The 17,011-nt window shown below is 38.2% G+C and overlaps 3 protein-coding genes across 4 annotated transcripts; 2 read left to right on the top strand and 1 right to left on the bottom strand.

The window, feature by feature from the left end:
* Positions 1 to 507: 507 nt before the first annotated feature.
* Positions 508 to 7,764, top strand: LOC119985299 (enhancer of mRNA-decapping protein 4-like). Its single transcript, XM_038829557.1, has 12 exons — positions 508 to 1,293; positions 1,978 to 2,027; positions 2,108 to 2,267; positions 2,413 to 2,631; positions 2,827 to 2,955; positions 3,251 to 4,867; positions 5,348 to 5,695; positions 5,767 to 5,886; positions 6,038 to 6,208; positions 6,689 to 6,853; positions 6,999 to 7,097; positions 7,277 to 7,764. Exons 1-12 carry the CDS (start codon positions 670 to 672, stop codon positions 7,586 to 7,588), a joined length of 4,014 nt encoding a protein of 1,337 aa, XP_038685485.1. The 5' UTR covers positions 508 to 669; the 3' UTR covers positions 7,589 to 7,764.
* Positions 7,765 to 7,987: 223 nt separating this feature from the next.
* Positions 7,988 to 8,925, bottom strand: LOC119985300 (chaperone protein dnaJ 11, chloroplastic). The gene has a single exon (XM_038829558.1). The coding sequence runs from the start codon at positions 8,839 to 8,841 to the stop codon at positions 8,380 to 8,382; it is 462 nt and encodes a 153-aa protein (XP_038685486.1). The 5' UTR covers positions 8,842 to 8,925; the 3' UTR covers positions 7,988 to 8,379.
* Positions 8,926 to 13,220: 4,295 nt separating this feature from the next.
* LOC119985008 (cytochrome c oxidase assembly protein COX15) lies at positions 13,221 to 16,753 on the top strand. Of its 2 annotated transcripts, none has more exons than XM_038829154.1 (7): positions 13,221 to 13,478; positions 14,353 to 14,651; positions 15,002 to 15,227; positions 15,304 to 15,549; positions 15,656 to 15,766; positions 16,096 to 16,227; positions 16,299 to 16,753. In XM_038829154.1, exons 1-7 carry the CDS (start codon positions 13,293 to 13,295, stop codon positions 16,467 to 16,469), a joined length of 1,371 nt encoding a protein of 456 aa, XP_038685082.1. In that variant the 5' UTR covers positions 13,221 to 13,292; the 3' UTR covers positions 16,470 to 16,753. The 2 variants fall into 2 exon arrangements, with proteins under 2 accessions (XP_038685082.1, XP_038685083.1); XM_038829155.1 differs by having other exon boundaries at positions 13,314 to 13,478; positions 14,376 to 14,651.
* Positions 16,754 to 17,011: the final 258 nt, after the last annotated feature.

The raw sequence follows: 17,011 nt of genomic DNA, 5'->3' as shown, positions 1-17,011 counted from the left end.
AAATCTTTCATTTCATTAATTTCTAATATTTTTAGTATCCGAAGTGTTTTAAACTCCATAGCATGAAAGCTAGAAGAAACAAGATAAATAAAGATAAAAGACCATAATGGAAATGGAGAAGAAAAGCATGTAATCAATACCAACAAAGCATTTTGTTATGTAGCAAACGCTGCTTTAAAGTTAATGAAATTGCTACGAGTGATATATAAATGATAACCCTAAAAATAATAAATGGTCTAGATTAAATTAGATCAATCTAATGGTCATAATTAAATAAAACTAAAACTAAAAATAATATTAATATATATTTAATATATATGTCGGTAATCGGGAAATTTACCGGTTTTGAACTTTGCTTACCGTTACCGTTACCGAAATCATCGGTAAATTTACCGTACCGAACAATTGGTAACGGTATACCAATCTTCTGTTATTTTCGGTAACCAATTGATCGGTAATGGTATACCAATGGATAATTTACCATACCAATAACAGCCCTAGTTTCGTCGCCGGAGTTTTTCCCTCCCAAGCCAAGCCCAAACCTTTTTCTTCCCTCTCTTCTTTATATTTATACACAAGCAAGACCCAAATACCACACTCATCCCTGTTTGCTATATGTGTATAGATATACATATATTCAGTCATTGAAAGCGCAATTACAGATCTTCAATGGCAGCCTCGTCAAACCCAAATCAGGTTCCCACAACCCCTATTCCTCAATATGACGGTCACGGTTTCTACAAACCATCACCTCCTCAACCAAACACAACGTACCCTCCTCCCCAGCAACAACCCTTCCACTTTCCCAATTACCCTCAAAATCATCCCCTCCAAAACCATCACAACAATCTCCCGCAGCGGTCTCTCTCCTATCCGACGCCGCCTTTTCAGCCTTTCCCAAACTCCGGTGGTGCCCAAATCATGGCCCTCCTTCGTACTCCTTCCTCCAGTTCGAACCCTGAGTCGACTGTGCCATTCACGGCCCCGGTGACGGAGTACTCGACGGGATTAGTGGGGCCGCCCCGCATGCCCAGCAACAAAGTGCCGAGGGGGAGGAGGCTGGCTGGAGATACGGCGGTGTTGGAGTACGACGTCGACGTGAGGATGCCTGGAGAAGCGCAACCGCAGCTGGAGGTGACGCCGATTACCAAGTACAGTTCTGATCCTCAGCTTTTTGTGGGGAGGCAGATTGCAGTGAACAAGACGTACATATGTTATGGGTTGAAGCAGGGTAATGTGAGGGTTCTTAATAGCAATAACGCGTCGAGGGCTCTGTTTCGTGGCCACGGTCAGGTGTGATTTCATGTATTTATGAATATTGTACTTGTTTCGATAGGCTTGAGAACTGGTTCAGTGAGTTGTTAACTCTTATGTTGTTCTTGGCATTTGATTGTGCAGCCAATTATGTTTGGTATTTAGAGAAGGAGAATGTATAGGAAACAGTGGTTTGTGCTCCAAAAAAAACAGTAGTTTGTGTTCAAGTGTCCACAATTTTATAATTGGAATGATTATGCCTAGTAGTTGGAGGCTGTGACTGATCAAGGTCAGCAATGGAAATTGGGAGGAGTGTTTATCTAGACAAAAGTAGTTTTGATGATTTTGTTTGTTCAGTCCTGGTTCATTTTTTAATTTAAGGAACTAGGTGTTTGGCCAACTCTTTATCTTCCTAGTACAAATTTTTGATTACTTAGTTAGAGTTTGTATACTAATGGGGCTGGCTATTTTGAAAGATAATCGAGTTGTTCGGAATGTCTCTCTTTTCAATGCCCATTGAATGCCCATTATTTGAAAGATAGGATAAGATAATTTTTTTTAATCTTTGTATCATTGAGGTATTTAGAATGTTAAGTGTTATTTACTTGTTTATTGCCCATTGTGTGCACTCTATTCTAAAGATAGGGTAAGAAAATATCCCTTATGAATTTTTACTCTTGTAATATGCTCTTTATTCAAAAGTTGTATTTGTTTCTCTCTCAGAGGGTCACAGACATGGCTTTCTTTGCGGAGGATGTTCACCTTTTAGCTAGGTAGCCTTCTTTCTGTTGGCCAGTATTACCTCTCCTGGTTTCTCTTTGAATTATTGTGATGCATATGTGCTTCTGTGCAGTGTGAGCATAGATGGACGGGTTAATGTATGGGAGATCTCTGAAGATCTTGAGGAAGGAGATAAGCCAGTGGAAATTAAAGGAAATATCGTGATTGCTGTTCAAATTGTAGGAGAGGGGGAGGTTGTACACCCAAGAGTTTGCTGGCATTGTCACAAACAAGTAATTCACTATTTACATGTTCTTCCTTTGCAGAGAAGTTATGCCATGTTTCTAATGCTTGAGGGAATTCTGTTGTGTTGTTCTTCTATAGTGTTTAATCGCCATGAAGCTTCTTAATGTTATGTTTCTTGGAATGTATTTGCAGGAGGTTTTGGTAGTTGGGATAGGTAAAAGTATCTTGAGAATTGATACTACAAAATTTGGAAAGGCCAAAGTCTACTCAGCGGAGGCTCCTCTGCAGTGTCCTGTTGAAAAGCCAATTGATGGAATTCAGATTGTTGGTAAACATGACGGGGAAGTAACTGATTTGTCTATGTGCCAATGGATGATCACCCGTTTAGTTTCTGCCTCAATGGATGGCACGGTCAGTCTCCACATTTTATTTTTCTCTTTGATATTGACAACCAATATTTTGGTCGCTGTTAGAGGGAGTTCTATCGTTGGATAGACTATTTGTATGTTTACAAAGACCCGCAATGCCATGTACTGCTCTTATTTTGATTAATTATACTTGAATGATGTTCTTAATAGATTCCTTGCTTTTGATGTTTGGCAACAGATAAAAATTTGGGAAGATCGCAAGGCACAACCACTTGCTGTATTGCGACCATACAACGGCAAACCTGTTTACTCAGCTTCATTCCTAACTGCTTCAGATCGACCAGATCACATTATACTCATCACTGGTGTAGGTTACCATTAAGTTATTTCCTTTGATGCAGGTCACTTAATCACGTTTGAGTTGTGAATTCTTAAATGTAGAAGTTATCACTAATCAGGATTAGAGCCTTTGCATTTTTCCTTGTGAAAGAAAGATGAATGAGGAAATATCTGTTATTGATACTTTCCACTACATATCACTTTGAAGTTTGTGAATGCTGTGTTTTTACTTTTCTACGCGTTTTCCTGGAGATAAAGTTGCACTCTGTTGATCATACATTTATAGCATTTGTTTAATTTGCTCTTATAAAACATGTTTACAGGGACCCCTGAACAGGGAGTTGAAGATTTGGTCCTCGACTAGTGAAGAAGGCTGGTTGCTGCCTAGCGATTCTGATTCCTGGAAGTGCACACAGACTTTGAAATTGAAGAGCTCAGCAGCCACTCAAGTTGAGGATGCATTCTTCAATCAAGTTGCATCAATGTCTCATGTAGGCCTCCTCTTACTTGCAAATGCTAAGAAGAAAGCCATATATGTTATACATTTTGAATATGGGCCCAATCCAGCAGCAACCCGAATGGATTACATAGCAGAGTTTACAGTCACCATGCCAGTGTTGAGTTTTACTGGGATATGTGACATGTTACCTCATGGCATATGCGTTCCTCAAATCTATTGTTTCCAGACGCAAGCTATTCAACAGTATACTTTTGACTTATACCAGTGCTTGCCACTGCCTTTGGAGAATGTTGGTTTGGAGATGTCACATTCCAATGTTTCACAGGATGCATCTAATAATGAAGAACTTACTGCTTTGGACCCATATGAAAGCAAAACTTCTGAGTTAATTGCTTCAGCACCCAAACCAACCACACAAGTTGGTACCTCTGAAAGTGGAATTTCTGTTAGGTATCCTCCAACCTCAGATTCTGTTGAGGCAACTGCTTTGCCAGAAATCACAACCGCAAATGTAGAATCTAAATCTGTTTCTTTGGCACCAGCAATTGGTGATACTGATATTGGTCGTGTTAGCTCTCCGTCTCTTCCACACAGTCCTCGATTGTCTAGGAAACTTTCTGGTTTTAGAATGCCACTAAAGAGCTTAGAGGCTGGTGTTCCGCCTGGTGATCTTGGTCCAAAACAACCAATTGTGACTTATTCAGGTGACCTGCAAAAGGATAACATGCCTCCAAAGTTGTTTGACATGCCTTCCTTTAATAATGACTCAGAGAAAGATGAGAGTAAAGGAGCTCAAGCTGATAATACTAATTTGCTGACATTTAAACACCGTACCCATTTGATAACACCTTCTGATATATTAATGGCTGCCTCTTCTTCTGATGTTACTGGTCTTATTGTGGGAAAAAGTGAGGTAGATGCAAATAGTCGGGATGTGGTTGTCAATAGTGATGGAGCCAATGCGGAGGTGGAGATGGTCGAGTTTAAAGTAGTGGGTGAAACATCTACTCACAACGACGAATTTGGTCCCCATGGAGAACCTCGTAGCTGTGTTTCAGAAAACAAGGAAAAGTTCTTTTGCTCCCAGGCTTCAGATCTGGGAATTGAAGTGGCAAGGCAGTCGTCTGCAATATCAGAAGATAATTTGACTGAAGAGGAGCCTCAGCCAGTTGATAATGTTGGATCAGAAAGTCTTGCCCAACCTCCCAGAGCTGATGATGAAATCCATGACTCCAAGAAAGACATGTCTGGTAAATTTTCTGAGTCAGTTGTATCCACTGCAGTAATGGAATCACCATCTCCAAGTTCGAAAGGGAAAAAGCAGAAGTGGAGGAATTCACTGGCATCAGGTTCACTTTCTCCATCTTCAGGTGTTTTCAATTCTGCAGATTCTTCCAATGGACCAGCTGGGAGTTCTAATCCCGTTTCAGTAGAAGCTACTCCTCCTCAAGTTTTGGCCTTGCAAGAGAGGCTTAGCCAGGTGAGTGGTTAGATGTGTTCATGGTCCTGAATTCTATATTTTATGCAATTTTCTGCTTTTACTTTTTGATGCAAGGCAGACTTGGAAAATTGACCTGCAGGTGTTTTTTTTTTGTTCTAGTGTTGTGAAAACATCTGGAGTTTATACAACTTACTAGATTAACCAAATTTCAAATGATTCGTCACTAGTTTTGCATGGCCTAAGAAATATTCCTTTTTTACAATGTCTTATTGTTAGGTTATACAACTTATACCAGCTACTTATCTAGTGATATTGTTATTTGTTTTGGCCTTTTCATTTCTTGCCATGCTTTGGTTGCGAATCTCAAAATTTTCAATGTGTTCCTAAATCATCTTGAAATTAGTAATAAAATGTTCTTACTAGTGAAAGTAGGATCTGAGGTGGCTTTCTTAGGCAGTAGGTTATCAGCAATTCTGTCTACTCATCCATCCTGACTTCTTGCATTTATTGTCTCTGCAGCTCATGCACATGCAGAAGGAGACCCAGAAGCAGATGTCAAATATGGTTGCCATCCCCGTTTCCAAAGAATGTAGAAAACTGGAGGCAGCTCTTGGACGGAATATTGAGAAGGCTGTTAAGTCAAATAACGATGCTCTGTGGGCTCGCATACAAGAAGAAAATGCCAAAAATGAGAAGTTATTGAGAGAACGTACTCAGCAAATGACGAACTTGATCAACAAGGACTTGATGGCCATGTTAGAGAAGGTGGTGAAGAAGGAAGTGCCGGCAATTGGACAAATTGTAATCCGCACAGTCACTCCAATCATTGAGAAGACAATATCTTCAGCTATTGCCGATTCTTTCCAGGTTAGAATTCTGAAGATGCTAACAATCATATAAGAAATATATTCTGATTTGATTGGTGCTTTTTCCTGCAGAGAGGAGTTGGTGATAAGGCAGTGAATCAGCTGGAGAAATCTGTTAATGTAAAACTTGAAGTTACTGTCGCAAGGCAAATTCAGGCACAATTTCAAACTTCTGGCAAGCAAGCCCTCCAAGTGAGAAGAGCTCCCATCTTGACTAGATAAACTTGAGTTATTGGATAGTATTGATTCATTATCTTGAGATAATAATGAATGATATATATTATTTGACATGATTCTATTGAGAAATTATACATCAATGAACAATGACAATCTTTTGGTGCAGGATGCTTTGAAAGCTGGTATTGAAGCTTCAATAATTCCTGCCTTTGAGACCTCATGCAAAGCAATATTTGGCCAAATAGATACTGCCTTTCAGAAAGGAATGGTTGAACATACAAATGCAGCTCAGCAGCAATTTGACGCTGCTCATTCTCAGTTGGCGATTTTATTGAGGGTTTGTGCTCTTGTGCCACTTTACAGTTTTCAATGTAAAGTGGATGAACTTGTCTTCTTCCCTTGCCCTTTTCTTCCCATGTTTTTTCTTTGATGATTCAAGTGTGTTCTTCCGAATTATTCAGAATACAGCTGGATGTTGGGGTTTTGTATGATATATACTGAGCAGGAGATATTTTATTTTTTTCACAATGATATGAGCATTAGAAATCCTTATAATTTTGTAGATTGAGTCACGGAATTAGGAAGGTTGAGTTATAATTTTGAGGGATTTGGGGATCTGAAAGGGCTTCTGTATTTTGATCAGAGCTGTCGTTAGGTCATTGCATGTTCAGTGCGTTTTGACTACTTCAGGATTCTTATTATTGTGGATTGTAGTAGTACTAATGAATGGCTCCATCCTGGCTCTGTCTGTCTGATGCTGTTGATGCTTCCTCTTGCATTTTGGTACGGCTTTTCACTATCTTTTTTTTTAATGCAGGATACCATCAATTCAGCATCATCTGTTACTCAAGCTCTACGCACAGAATTAGCTGACGGTCAACGAAAGCTGTTCACTATGGCAGCTGCTGGAGCAAACTCAAAGGCGCTAAACCCCTTGGTCAACCAATTGAGTAATGGATCTTTGGGTGGTGGATATGAGAAGGTGAGGCAGCCTTTCTTGTTTTCAGCTTCTCTATAATGACATATTTTACCTGGATGTGGCAGTTAATATCTAGCTGCCAATGCCATGTATGTTGAAGTTGTTTTCACTTCTGATTCCACTCATTTTTCCATCCTTGCTAAAGCAGGAACTATCAAGACTGATATCTGAACAGAAATACGATGAGGCTTTCACGATACCTCTGCTAAGAAATGATTTGTCAATTGTATCCTGGTTGTGTTATCAGGTATGTAATGGATTCCGTATCTATTGTTTCTGTTAAATTTTCAAGCAATCTTGGGGTTCATATATACTTGCACTGTCCAATGGTCAGGACACTTTACAAAGCTTTGAAGTATGTTATGAAAAGACCAAAAAAAAGGAAATCTTTCTTTAGTTGTGCTAATTTTTATATGCTTTTGGCAGGTTGATTTGGAAGCCATTTTGTCAAAAGAACCTCTTCCTTTGAGCCAAGGAGTACTGCTCTCTCTTTTGCAGCATCTTGCTTTTGACATCGGGACAGATATACCCCAGAAACTGCGGTGGATGACATCTGTGGCACTTGGTATAAACACAGCAGACCAAACAATCGTGGCGAACGAGGTGCAATTTTACAACATCGTTGATCAAGTATACAAGATACTGCACAATCTACTCAGTTCACCAAATGTTAAAGATCAGAATGGCATCCAAGATCTCATATTTATCGTCCATTCCCTGATGATGAAAAGAAGGTAAAAATAAAATAAAATAAAATGAAACTTAGATCTGTAGTGATCGTTGTGCAGAATATAGCCAGAGAGGGTTTGTGCAAAATAGTTGAGGATGCTTTTTACATGATGATGCTATTTCTTTCTTTCCTGTTGACAGTAGCTCTACAATTTTCAGTGCAAAAGTTTTGTCTTATTTCTTCAGTTTTTTGTTCTTTTGTTGTTTGGAACATGCAATACTCAGTATGATTTGTGGGAAACTCAAATAAGAAATCAAGTTTAGGTATACCTTCCATACTTAAGAAATCAAGTATTCTTACCTCAAAGAATAAGGGCATTGGCCAGGTTGGCCATTGGGAGTGAAAAAGCAACTAGTCTTGAATTGGTTAATGAGGAACAGACAACATGCACTGCATAACAACAAAACCAGCCCAACCAAGTGTCCTAACCATATGCAGTTGATTGGTCAACAGCTCCAATTGGGTTCTTTAATTTCCCAATTCAATTTGCACAGTACAACTGAATTTCTAAATACAAATGCTGTCAGAAACCAATGCTTCAGGTTCTGGGTTCTGGCACTGCAAATAAACCAAAATCATATATTTCCTTATCTCTTGTTTAAGAAAATGAATGGGAGGATAAGCAGTATAGCAGATTGATATCAATACCCAACCATGAACCATTAATGGAGCTTCTCCTAAAAATGTACAAAAACTCCACCTCCCAACTACATTTAGCAAAGTGGCTTCTCACAAGCCTGCAGATAGAAACAGAGAACGAATAACCGCAAAAGTGCCGCCGTTTTGACCTACAAGTACCCTACCAGCACTGATCCGTCTCCCATCTCCGGGTTGTGTAAAATCCGGCGGATCTCTCCCTCCACCGCCGCCAATCACCCCGTCCTCCCAGCGACATGTCATAGAGTGCCCTCGCAGCCGGATCTGTAAGAGTCGCGTAGGCGTTGTGGATTTCTATGAAATCTCTCCCGTCCTCCCCCGATTCCTGCCGCCTCGCCGCATCCGGATGGTACCTCTTGGCCAGACTCCGGTAAGCGCTCTTGATCTCTGTCACGGACGCGTCGTGCTTCACCCTCAGAATATCGTAGAGACTAGCTGACGCCGAGGAAGACGAAGACGAAATACTTGAAATAGGCTCAGCCGTCACCGCATTAACAGTCGTATACATTTTCCGTCGGGGCTGGAGAGATTTGGGTGGAGGAGTGGAGAGTGGCCTCGGGAAGGTTAGGGTTCCGGCGATGGCAAGTGTTCCGGCGGTCCGCATTAGGATTTTCAGAGACAATTTTAGGGATTTCAGAAAGCAAGCGAATTTGAAGAGGCTGTCGTGAGCGAATGAGAGAAGACCTGGAGAGGGATATGTATATATAGAGTCAAATGTTAAAATAGAGAGACTCAAAACGGTGCGTATTGGTTCCACGGAATTTACATTCCAGGGGGTGCTGAGTCTGCTGACCACGGGAAAGGCTTCTAGACGGTTTACTTTTCTGCGGGCGCCGGAGCTGATATGAGGAGTGGCTTAGTGTGAGAGGCTTGTACTTTATTTTACTCTAATTTTATTGTTTTAAAATAAAAATAAAATTTGTTTTGGTAGATTAAGCTACATTAGGAATGGATTATCTATTTCTATACATTATGATTACCTAATTTAGATCTAATCATCTTTAGTCTAACCCAAGTTCACAAATTAATAAAAATATCATGTCTCTTCATGTGAATGAATGTATACATATACAAATACAACCATCCAATTTATTATAAAAACTAGTTACAATTCGAAAAAAAAAAAAGGAAAAAAAAAAGAGTCACCTTAATTGGAGAAAATTAGGGAATAATGGTGAAATTGCAACTCTCAAGCAAAGCAGCTATGCTCAAGTACAGTTGCAGCCGGATAAGCCACAAACTTTGTGGCTTAAACTCAAACTCGTACGTGCCAAAGCTTCTAGAAGACAGTGGTACTTGGGAATGGGACACGTCAGGGGGTTAGCTTAGTCAGATCCAATGGTGAAGATAATTTGATGGTGACTGAATAACAAAATGATGGGTCCAGAAAGTCCAAGGGAAGCTGGAAAGGGAGACGTGGGATTTTAATTTGAGTAAGAGAATTGGGGTTTGGCACATGTGAGCTCTTCTAGAAGCCCAAGTCACTCTCAATATATGATGTATAGTATGTGGGTCTTGTTGTATTGCTTCATGTCTTATACTACCATATAGCCTTAGTTGGCAAAAGAAGATAAAAGTCATTTACTAATTTACCTTATTTTTATACCTTTTGGATTGGGACTTTTAGGCCATAAAAATGCCCTTCTAGAAGCCTTATACTGCACTTGCATAGGAGTGACAAAAAAAAAAAAGGCTTCAGATGAATTCCGAGTCGGACATTAGATAAATAAATCGAACAATAATATAATCTGGGTTAGGGTACAGACAAATACATCGGATAAGATATTTATGTTTGGACCCAAATTTCAAACATATAACTTTTGTCCAAATTTAATTTAATCCAAGTCGAATAAATTCAAACATCCGAATTGGAAATAGTTTTATCAAGTGCTATGATGTGGGCCTACTTGCAATCTTAAAGCCTTTGAAATGGCCACATTTAGTTTGGGGCATAAGATGAGATCCCGTTCTAGGACCATATTCACTCTCTCAACTACTATTTTGAAAGCATTTTAATTGGGAGTTTAGGGATTTGGTGTAATGAATAGATTGCTTTTGTATTGTGTTTGATGCATGTGGAAGAAGAAAAAGAGACTTATTTTGATCAACTAGGAAGCTTCAATGTCTCCATCCCATGGATTAGGTTTGATCAATCATGAACATTTTTAGGACTAGATAATATAATTCAATAATTTATAACTATATATATATTATCATCAAGTCTTTATATACTTTCAAAATATCAAGGTTCTTTTTTTTTTTTTTTTCTCAATGTGCATTCATTTTCTTCAATGAATACCACTTGCTCTACTTTTGAGTTGTTAGTTTCAAGCTTTAATTTCCACCAATGAAAAGTTGATATGCACTTCCAATAATGTCAATTAATTACTTCACTTAAAGATTCAACTTTGGTGATTTAATTTGTCCCCCTTTAAGTAACATGATTTATATGATAATTAAGTTTATCTATAATAGGACAAGTTAATTTTATTTTTGTTGAAGTTAATTTTATTTTTTGTTTGTTTTTAGAGAGAGAGAGAGAGAGAGAGAGAGAGTTTGGTTATTGTGTAGGGTGCAATCCACGTATATTTAAGTGATCTACATGGGGGGCCATCTCAATTGGAATACAGTCAATTTCAATTTCAAACATTCCAAACTGTGAATCATCCCACACAAGAAATCAAAGCCCACCACAAAAGAAATCAAAGCTTGGAAAAATAGAAAGCAAAATTCTATTTCCACATATTTATATATAGAATCTTAATTAGGCACACAGCTTTAGAATTCCAATTTGCTATTTGGGCTTAAAACGTGCGAGAAATTTACTTTTTTCAATTGCTTTCTTTGTTTTTTTTTTTGAAATGATAATTTTGACTTTGATTAATAATATATATATATATTTTGAAATTCTCAATCCAAACACATTGAAGATATTGACCCATAACGGATTTATTCTTTATGAGTCATCGTCATTGGCTCTTAGGCTTATGAAAGCACGTTTTCAATGTGAGGAGCTGAGCTTTTGTTTATAAATCATCACTCGTATATGTTATGATCGATCGATGTGTGAGATTTTTAGTTTTGAAAATATAGCTCCATAGTCCTAGGCCACAATGGATATACAATTAATTAATGTGGTTCTGGTTTCCTCCACATTAGCATCATAAATTGACATTATAAAGATAAAGTTTGCTAATTCATTACAACTTGGTTCAAAGCACCAAAGGCATGACTGTCCTTTTATTTTATTTTTTCTATAGATAGATTATAGGAGTACATATTTAGGCAACCATTATGTATGTTTTTGTTTTGCCAAGTTAGTATATATATATATATTATAATGAATGCATGCATGGTTTACCACTAAAAGCCATGATTCATTGATATGTATCTGTTTCTTCAGCTTTTCAACACAGGTTTACAAATATAAAAGACAACCACAAACAAATTCCAGAAAAGATGCATGTGAAGACAAACATTAGGTTGTGTACGTGCTTTACGGCTTGTAGCCCAATATTAGATTTTTGTTTAATTATTTCCACAACATCAAAACATATATAGGATTAATGCTCACGTTGGATTATGTGTTGGTTTATTACAGTGACAAGCCTCGATAACATGATTTTGATATATTGAAAAAACTTGTATTACGTACTTCTTGATTGTTCAATATTAATGAGGCCGAGCGTTTGTCTTATTTGAGTCCGAACGAGGCTTGATACTGCCTAATTAGTGTGCAATTGTAATTTCAAGTGTAAAGGCACAAAGTGGAGAAAAGAAAGATACAAGAGTTTCTCTATTGGAACTTTTGGAGCTAGGGTTTTGTCGTTCTCATTGGGGTGCCACCAAGGAGTTTGGAGAAGAAGGAAATTTCAGGGGTTTACTCTATTTTTCTCTTTTTCTTGTATTCATGGACGCTTTTTATTGTGTTGATACGTATTTGAACTCCATATGTGGCAAGATACTATTGCTAGGGTCTTAATGTAACTCAAATTTGATGATTCAATGAACTTGGTTTTCTTATTTCTTAATTTCTATTTTTTGTTGAGTAATATTTATGAGTATGCTTAATGTTTTTGGATGCTTGATCACCATCCAAATTATATGTTGCCTAGGTTTGAGACCGGAAGGTTTGAGACCGGAAGGAGATACATAGGGTTTGCTTCCAACCATATATACCATAGGTTGCACGAACCATATGAATATATGGACATGATTTATGCAATCGCTACATGCATGGTTAGTCCATAAATCTTAAGGGTCTTTGTTTCTTCAACCCGAATATTAGGAATAACAAAGGTTAGGGATAGAGGCACTTTTGGTGTAACAAGGAATGAATCATCGAAGAGGTTAGGGAAACCAATTATCAACAAGAGGTATTAATTTGGGGGTCAAAGGAGTTGAATTAGATAAGGGTCGGTGAAATTAAGTACCCTAATACTTTTAATACTTGATTTACATCTTCGTGTTAGCATTTAATCTTCCTGTCTTAATCTACTTGTTTTATGTTATTTGCTAATCAAAACACCAAATCGATTCTCCAAACAACGTAGGACTAAATCACAATCAGTACTGAATTGTTTGTCTAATACATTTTCACGGGAACGATACTCATCTAATCACTTTATTACTTGTGCGACTTGTATGCTTGTAATCCATTTCACAACAAGCTTCTTGGAAAGCTCACAAGGGATTGCTTGTTCTCTGATCCAGCCAGTGATGGTAAAAGGTAATAATAGGAGATTTGACAATTCCTATGGGCTCTCTTGCAGACAGTTCCTGCTAAGGAATTATATTATGCAATGGAATACATGATGAAATTGTTTGTTCAAGCCATAGATGATAGATAGGAAGAGTAATGACTCATGTGTGGTATAAATGGGCTTAGCAAATACAGCCCAATTAAGTTGAGTGGGCTATTTGTTGTTACTCATAAGCCCATAAAACATTTCCGTATAACGACCGTGGCCGAGAGCTTAAAACCTCGCTGGCTAAACCCTCTCTCTGTGTCTCTCTGAGGTTGCAGAGCCGATAGAAGAACGAAATAGGGCAGCCATGTTTCAGGGAAGACTGGTATCATCGCTTCTGAGGACGAGGAGGATCGTAAATAGAGCTTTAGATACGCATATCCAGTTGAGGGAGTTGACCAATCGGCAACACTCGAGATATTTCTCTTCTTCCTCCTTTTCTTCTTCTTCAATTGCAAGGACTGGCTTTTATGGATATAGATCTCTGTCCAAGGTGAATTCTTTTGGTGTTTTCATTTCTTTTGGCTTCTGGGTTTTCTGTTTCATTACATGCTTATGATTAGAACTGCAGTTTTTTGCCATGATTTTATCCGCGATAAAGCTGAGCACCCAAAAAAGATGCCTTTTTTTTTTCCTGTGCGATTGTTAATTACCAAGTCTATAACTAGTATCTGCAATTCGAGTCTTTCACACATCTCATCCACATACAGTAGCATTCAAAATCGCCACTGCATACTAAAGGGCATATTCCCTGCCTCTCGTAACACTTAACCATAAGGAATTCATTTATTTTCACCAGCATTATACATTTGATTGACTGAAATTTCTCCCTGTGATAGGCTTTCTTAACGGCCCTTGTTATTTACAGCCATCATTTGTAGCTAATACTAAACATCCCTTGATTTGTTCTCCTGATTTGAAACTTGTTTCACATACTTGAATATCAATAAGACACTAATTATGTTATTATTCTTTCATATTTTTTTGGCAATGAATCATCATGTTCTTTACAGTAATTTCATTACGATGACAAAATAGTCAACATAGGTCTCACAACAACAAATGCCAGTTTCTATTTCCAAACAATAAGCTGCGAGCAAATCGTGCTACTTATAAACACACTTATAAGTTAATGTACAAGCAGAAATCCAATGGCGTAGAAAACTATAAACTTGCGAGTGAAGTTGGCAGCTTTGGTCCTTCCGAGTTGTGATTATGTGGTTGTTAGTCTATCTAATTCTTAAGTTAATCTACGTGGACTAAATCTCTACAACTGTTCGAAAATGAAGGCTGATGCTCACTCTTTGGTGGTCTTTCAAGTTTCTGTTTTTTGGAGTGAATATGATGAACTTTTGATTATGTTTTAGGGTCCTTGTGTTCCATCTTTTAGGAATATGTGCACCGTTGCTTCTCTTGGCATGGAAAGCAAGGAGGGATTGAAACTGCTAGTAATCGGAGGATCTCGTGCTCAAAAAATGGTTGGAATATGGCTTTTTGGTTCAGCTGCATGGGTTTTTAGTATGGTGGTGCTTGGTGGAATTACTCGCCTGACTCGATCTGGTCTTTCAATGACTGACTGGAAATTCACTGGTAACCTCCCTCCTTTATCAGATGAAGAATGGTTGCATGAATTTGAGAAATATAAGCAGTCACCCGAGTATATACGGTAAGTGCAAACAAAAGTACTAGTGCTTGTATAATCTATATAGGTTTCTGCTTCTAAGCATTTATACTCCTTACTTCCATTGTAGACTTGTTCTTGTGGTTGAAATTTATTTGCTGGGAACTTACAAAATGCTAGAGTATACGAGTTGATAACAGTTATTTGTAGAAAGGTGTTTTACATTTTGGAGATACATTTAAATCTTTTGTTTTCAGACTGTCATATACCTTCCTAACATATCTTATATTGATTGGTATTCTAAGTAGACTTTGTACACAATTGACTTGGGAGTTACTTTCCACTTTGTGATGTGATATAAATGTACCCTGTGTTTGGTTTTCCATGATTTGCAGTATAAACAAGGGGATGAATATTGAAGATTTCAAATTCATTTATTGGATGGAGTATGCACATCGAATGTGGGGAAGGGCCCTCGGTGTCATGTTTGCATTGCCATTTTCTTATTTCCTTCGTAAGGGATTTATTACCTTAAGACTTGGTACGAGGCTTTCTGCTCTTTTTGCCCTTGGCGCAGGTCAGGGCCTGATTGGCTGGTGGATGGTCAAAAGCGGTTTAGAGGTCGGGCACAAGGTCCATACCTTTCTTTTCTGCCAAAATATTGTAAAATTCATTTTCTAATTTTCGTCCAACACAGGAGCCTGCACATGAGTATGCTGAACCGAGAGTGAGCCCTTACCGTCTTGCTGCTCATCTTACTTCTGCATTCGTCATCTACAGTGGCCTGTTTTGGACAGCTCTAGATGTTGTTATGCCTGAGCCTCCTGCTGAATCAATTGCTTGGGTTCGTGGGGCCGCAAAAGTAAAAAAGTTTGTCCTTCCTGTAAGCTTCATCGTAGGCATTACAGCTGTCTCAGGAGCATTTGTTGCGGGAAATGATGCTGTATGTACCTTTAATATTTCTGGTCTTGGACTTGTGTTGTTAAAGGTTTAAGCTGTCATCTGTGCGTGGTGACTAATTATGCATATTCTTGTATGCTAAACTTCAGGGGCGCGCCTATAACACATTTCCAAAGATGGGTGATACATGGATTCCGGATGATATATTCTCCATGAAGCCACTGATTCGCAATTTCTTTGAGAACACGTCGACTGTGCAGGTATATTCCTTCACTAACAGTTGTTGCTTTACATATACGGGCACTTGCATTTCATGTTTTCAAGGTGAGCTATATTCAGCTCTAGTGTTGCTTCAGAAAATATAGGATGTGAAAAAACTATTACACAGAGCAGGCAGGAAACAGGAGTATTTGTAAAATCAGCACTCAATAAAAACAATCTCTCTCTACATATCATGTTTTCCTGATTGATTTCATGGATATTCAGAAACTTTGGGCTTATTAAACAATTATCCCATTAAAATGAAACATTGCAAATGGCAATATTTCCTTGTAAACTGTATAGATTACTCGATCTTTCTGTTTGGCAGCTCGACCATCGCATTCTTGCAACAGCCACCTTGATATCAATAGGCACTTTGTGGTGGTCAACAAGAAAGTTGGACATACATCCTGCAATTCGATCTTTAATTGGCAGCACAGTCGGCATGGCTGCACTTCAGGTAATATTTTTCCGTTTTTCACTGTCAAATAGTCGCTGCTTATTTTTAATGTTTTCTGTTGTTCTTTGCAGGTCACCCTAGGGATATCGACACTCTTATCGTATGTTCCTGTATCACTGGGTAGTGCACATCAGGCTGGTGCTTTGACACTTCTAACACTGATGATCCTGCTGAATCACACTGTGAGGAAGCCATCCATGTCCCTCCTTAAATCATTACCTCAAGTAGCAAAGGCAACTTGACCACTCCACAATTTTCTGAGTAAATACTTCAACTGATTAGTTATTGGATTTTAGAACTGCCTTGGTTAATAAGCCATTGATGTTGTAATTGAGTGGTCGGTACAATATTGTTCAGTTAATCTGCCATTGATGTTGCAATGGAGCGTACACTTTGTCCGAATATTGCAGCTTGGACAAAACAGTGGATACTGCTTCAGATATTTAGCTAGCTTGGTTTACTTGTATCAATAGTTGGCTTAGTTGACTTCCCACCTTCTATAGTCCCTGCTATGTTTCTTCTTTCTCGTCTGGTTCTTAATATATACTCTCTGTTTATCAATAAAAAAAATATAGTTGGCTTAGTTGGCTCAATACAAGGAATCATAAGTGCCAAATTTGGCTGAGATACTACAAAATGTCTTAAAACTTCATTATGTGAAGTAAATTAAAATCTAATCACAGTGTAAAGAAAGGAGTATCAAGATCAAAAACCCAATTGGGTATGTTGATTAGGTTGGGTTCACAACAAAGTTTGAAAGTTCATCATAATCTAATTAATTAAG

The sequence above is a fragment of the Tripterygium wilfordii genome, chromosome 19 (genome assembly GCF_013401445.1).
Source record: "Tripterygium wilfordii isolate XIE 37 chromosome 19, ASM1340144v1, whole genome shotgun sequence".
Lineage (NCBI taxonomy): Eukaryota > Viridiplantae > Streptophyta > Magnoliopsida > Celastrales > Celastraceae > Tripterygium > Tripterygium wilfordii.
Note: the sequence above shows the minus strand (reverse complement) of the source record. Positions and strands in the feature narration are given on the sequence as shown.

Coding starts and splice junctions, on each gene's coding strand:
- LOC119985299 (XM_038829557.1), top strand. CDS start 670: ATGGCAGCCTCGTCAAACCCAAATCAGGTTCCCACAACCCCTATTCCT. Junction 6,209..6,688: donor AGTTGGCGATTTTATTGAGG/GTTTGTGCTCTT, acceptor TTTTTAATGCAG/GATACCATCAATTCAGCATC. Junction 6,854..6,998: donor TGGGTGGTGGATATGAGAAG/GTGAGGCAGCCT, acceptor TTGCTAAAGCAG/GAACTATCAAGACTGATATC.
- LOC119985300 (XM_038829558.1), bottom strand. CDS start 8,841: ATGCGGACCGCCGGAACACTTGCCATCGCCGGAACCCTAACCTTCCCG.
- LOC119985008 (XM_038829154.1), top strand. CDS start 13,293: ATGTTTCAGGGAAGACTGGTATCATCGCTTCTGAGGACGAGGAGGATC. Junction 15,228..15,303: donor TGGTCAAAAGCGGTTTAGAG/GTCGGGCACAAG, acceptor CGTCCAACACAG/GAGCCTGCACATGAGTATGC. Junction 16,228..16,298: donor TCGGCATGGCTGCACTTCAG/GTAATATTTTTC, acceptor TGTTCTTTGCAG/GTCACCCTAGGGATATCGAC.